The 3,665-nt window shown below is 35.4% G+C and overlaps 1 protein-coding gene across 1 annotated transcript in view; it reads left to right on the forward strand.

Moving 5' to 3' along the window:
- FAM221A (family with sequence similarity 221, member A) overlaps positions 1-3,665 on the forward strand; it is a 33,030-nt gene that overhangs the window by 19,436 nt on the left and 9,929 nt on the right. The window contains exon 6 of the mRNA XM_012640669.1: positions 1,034-1,116. Coding sequence (XP_012496123.1) covers positions 1,034-1,116 — 83 coding nt within the window. The remainder of the gene's footprint in view (positions 1-1,033; positions 1,117-3,665) is intronic.

Here is a 3,665-nt window from a genome sequence, read left to right on the forward strand (position 1 = left end):
AAACAAACAAAAAAAAACTGATGCAGTGGCCAAGGTCCTCACAACCTTTTTTTTTCTTTTTAAGCAAATACAGCAGATGGTTGCTTGTTTCTGATAGTCACCTTTGATAAGAGTGGTAATATACCATTTTACCAGATAAATGGTAATATATCATTAAAATGCAATGAATGCAGTGAAAGTAAGTCTGCAAGAGGCTTAGCTCAATTGGCCCAGCATGATCCAGGGATAGACCCAGAGTTTCCAGAAGAATGGATAGATAGCACATATTCTTAGCATGCTTTTTTATTTTATTTTTCTCAATAAGGCTTTTGTTAAAGATAGTCAACAAAGTATGGTTGTAGTACGTGGTGATGGTCTGGAGTTATATGTCTTTATGTTGTTGATTGAGGGTGAATTCAAATGCTTTAGAAACTAGAAGAACAGGTGTTCAGGTTGATATTTTGTTTTGGAAGTGAAAGGACCCAATGAAGATATTCACCAGCAATGAAGGTGAACTTTTCCATGAACCAGGCTCTTGACAAGAAAACCAGGTTTTTCCTACTGAAGCACTTTTAAATTCCTTTCAGCACATAAACTAGTGTTTGGTTAGTTTTACAAAGTAAATACCATGAAAAGTGGCTAAAATGTTTTAGTTTTGAAAAATTTCGAAGCAGGTAGTATCATCACTATGAATGCCTACATAAAGCCTCAATAATTCTATGCATTATCTCATAAAGTGGAACATGGATTTCTAGTTATAAAATGTAAAAAGTCATTGGAGAAAACTAAGTGTACTCTTACGGAATAGCTGTGTGGCATTATTTAATATGAGCCATTGAATACGTGAAAAATGTTTGCCAACGAAAATTACTTTTGTCCTGTAATGCCGTTCTTTCTAAAAAAGAATTAGATAGTAGGACCAGATATATATTTAGGTCATTTCTGTTTTGAAAAACAAAACATTATCACCTGGCAGGAGGAGACTTTTCTTTCTGTTTTTTATTTCAGGGGACTATATAATGATATAAATACATAGATTTGTTTTCCTTGTTAGCAGGTACAAGTAGTCAAGTTTTTTCCTTAAGGAGACCTGAAGAAGATGATACGGCTTTCTTTGAAAGACGATACCAGGAGAGGGTAGGTTTTTCAGGAAATCCATTTGCATTAACCATTTACTTGTAACAAAAACACTATAGAAGTATTACATATTGAATGCGGAACATCATTTAAAATAATTTTCAGGTGTTAGGCTTTGAGGCTTATTTGCAATAATTCAGACAGAAACAGGACTCATGAATAATATGATATATAATACACTGGTTGATTATGAAGGTCATAAACATTGACTAAATACAAAAATAAAATTATCAATCATCATCAACCATCAGTAAATTTGTAAATTATATGTACCTTGAGTTCTTTTTTTTAATACATGTACCTTTATTTTTTTATTTTAAAAAATTTAATTGTCCAAGATTGAATATATTTTGAATTCTTAATATGCATTATATCATTTCTTCTTCTCAGAGGTTTTTTGGTATATCCTGACTCAAGTTAAAATTACCCAATAGCCTTTAAGAAACAGAATACTAAACATAGACATATTTTAACAGCTTCCAGGGTTCAACAACTATAGTTTTGATGTGTTCACAGTTTTAAGTAATGTTCATTTTCATCAGTTCCCCACTGGAGTATAAATGCCTTAGGGGTAAGAATAGTATTTTATTCATCTTTGTATTTTCCCTAGCACCTAGTACAGTGCCTTGTATGTAATGTTTTCAACAAATATTTGTGGAACATTGAAAAAATAACATATAATTGATACTCACTTTCATAATGTTAACTTCTTACAATTTTGATAAGTTTCATGGAAGTGTTCATATCTGAGAGTTTTGTTTTTGCTTTTTGCTAAACGAAAGAATGTTGGCTTGATCAGGCATTTGGAATAGTATTTCAGCCATATGGCCTAAAGTGCTTTCTTTAGTATTATTCTATAGTTGCTTTGTGGGCATTATTATCTCTCCCAATAGATAATAAACTCCACAAAAGTAAAGACATGCTTGTTGCTTTTTGTTGTATCCTCTACAACTCAGATAAGAAGCTAGTTAAGTAACTGAAGGTGTGGAAAAAGGAGAACCTTAAATAAATTCACCATCCAAGAGCACAGGAAGTAAGTGGAAAGCACAGAGATTAGCTTAAGAATTTTGAAGTGGAAGGGGAGAGTCCTGGGTATGATTTAAGGTAGAGCTAAACAATAGAACTTTCTGCAATGATGAAAACATTCTGTATCTGTGCTGTATCCATTCACAGTATGTGGCTCTTTAAGTCTAAATTTAAATAAATTAAAGTTTAAAATTTATTTCCTCGGCCACATTAGCCACATTTCAAGTGCTCAGTACCCACATGTGGCTAGTGGCTACCTTATTGGAGAGCACAGATATAAAACATGTCCATCATTGCAGAAAGTTCTTCTTGAAAGCTCTGGTCTAAGAGTTCCCTAGTCTGTTTGGGCTGCTATAACAAAATACCATAAACTGGGTAACTTATAAACAACAGAAATTTATGGTTTACAGTCCTGGAGGCTAGGAAGTCTAGTATTAAGGTGCTGGAAGATTTTGTCTGGTGTGAGGGCCTGCTCTCTGGTCCGTAGATGGCATCTTGTTGCTGTGTCCTTACATGGTGGAAGGGGCATGACAGCTCTTTGTGGCCTCTTTCATAAGGGCACTAATCCCATTCTTGAGGGCTTTGCCCCTGTGACCTAATCACCTTCCAAATACCCCACCTCCTAAGACCATCACATTGGGGATTAGGATTTCAACACAAGAATTCTGAGGGGACACAAACATTCAGACCATAGCAAGGGGCAAAGAGGTAGTAGTAGGGTGTCAGGGACAGGGATGAAATGATCAGAATGATGAAAGAAAAGGCTGTTTTGTAGCAACATCAAGGGCAGGACTTAGATCACTCTCCATTCTTGGGATTCACAGCCAAATTTAAGTTTTTACTCACAACCTTCTGGGGAGTAGGTTCTAGAACTCCTTCTGTCCTTCCTCCAGAGGCTTGGCTAGTGTTGACTGCTTTGAAAACATGCCAGTGGTATGTCTGGGAAGATAATGAGAGGAATTGTTATTTGCAAATGTTTTAAAGGATATACATGGCCTGACCAGATTGTTTATTATAAAATATACCTAGAGTTTATGGATTTGTGAGATTTGGCTTATAACTATCCAGCACATGTGATTTATGGATTTATGAGATAAAGCTTATAAACTCTCCAGCCTGTGTGATTAATAAGAGTATAAAAACTAAGGAGCCTAAGTCCAAACAGCTTTCCAAGCTGACATGTACTATACTCACTGCTTTGTCTTTTACTCCTTTTACTCCAAAACCATTCGGAAGATTAGGAAGCTGCGTCTCTAATGGTTCAGGACCTTTTTCAAGAGCAATGCCATATGAGTATCTGCTTTTTGCTTATATTCTTTGCTAATCTTTGGTAACATTTGGCAAAGAAGAATCTATGATTAGTGTAAGTCAGCTTTGATAAGGGAAGCCTTTGTGGTAACATAGTTTACCAGCTACTTTAGATATTATTGAAAAGTTGCTTTTTAAAAAATAAATCAGGTCAAGTTGGGCATGGTGGCTCATGCCTGTAATCCTAGCACTCTGGGAGGCTGAGGCAGGAGGAT

Source organism: Propithecus coquereli, unplaced genomic scaffold (genome assembly GCF_000956105.1).
Source record: "Propithecus coquereli isolate 6110/MARCELLA unplaced genomic scaffold, Pcoq_1.0 Scaffold156, whole genome shotgun sequence".
NCBI classification, from domain to species: domain Eukaryota; kingdom Metazoa; phylum Chordata; class Mammalia; order Primates; family Indriidae; genus Propithecus; species Propithecus coquereli.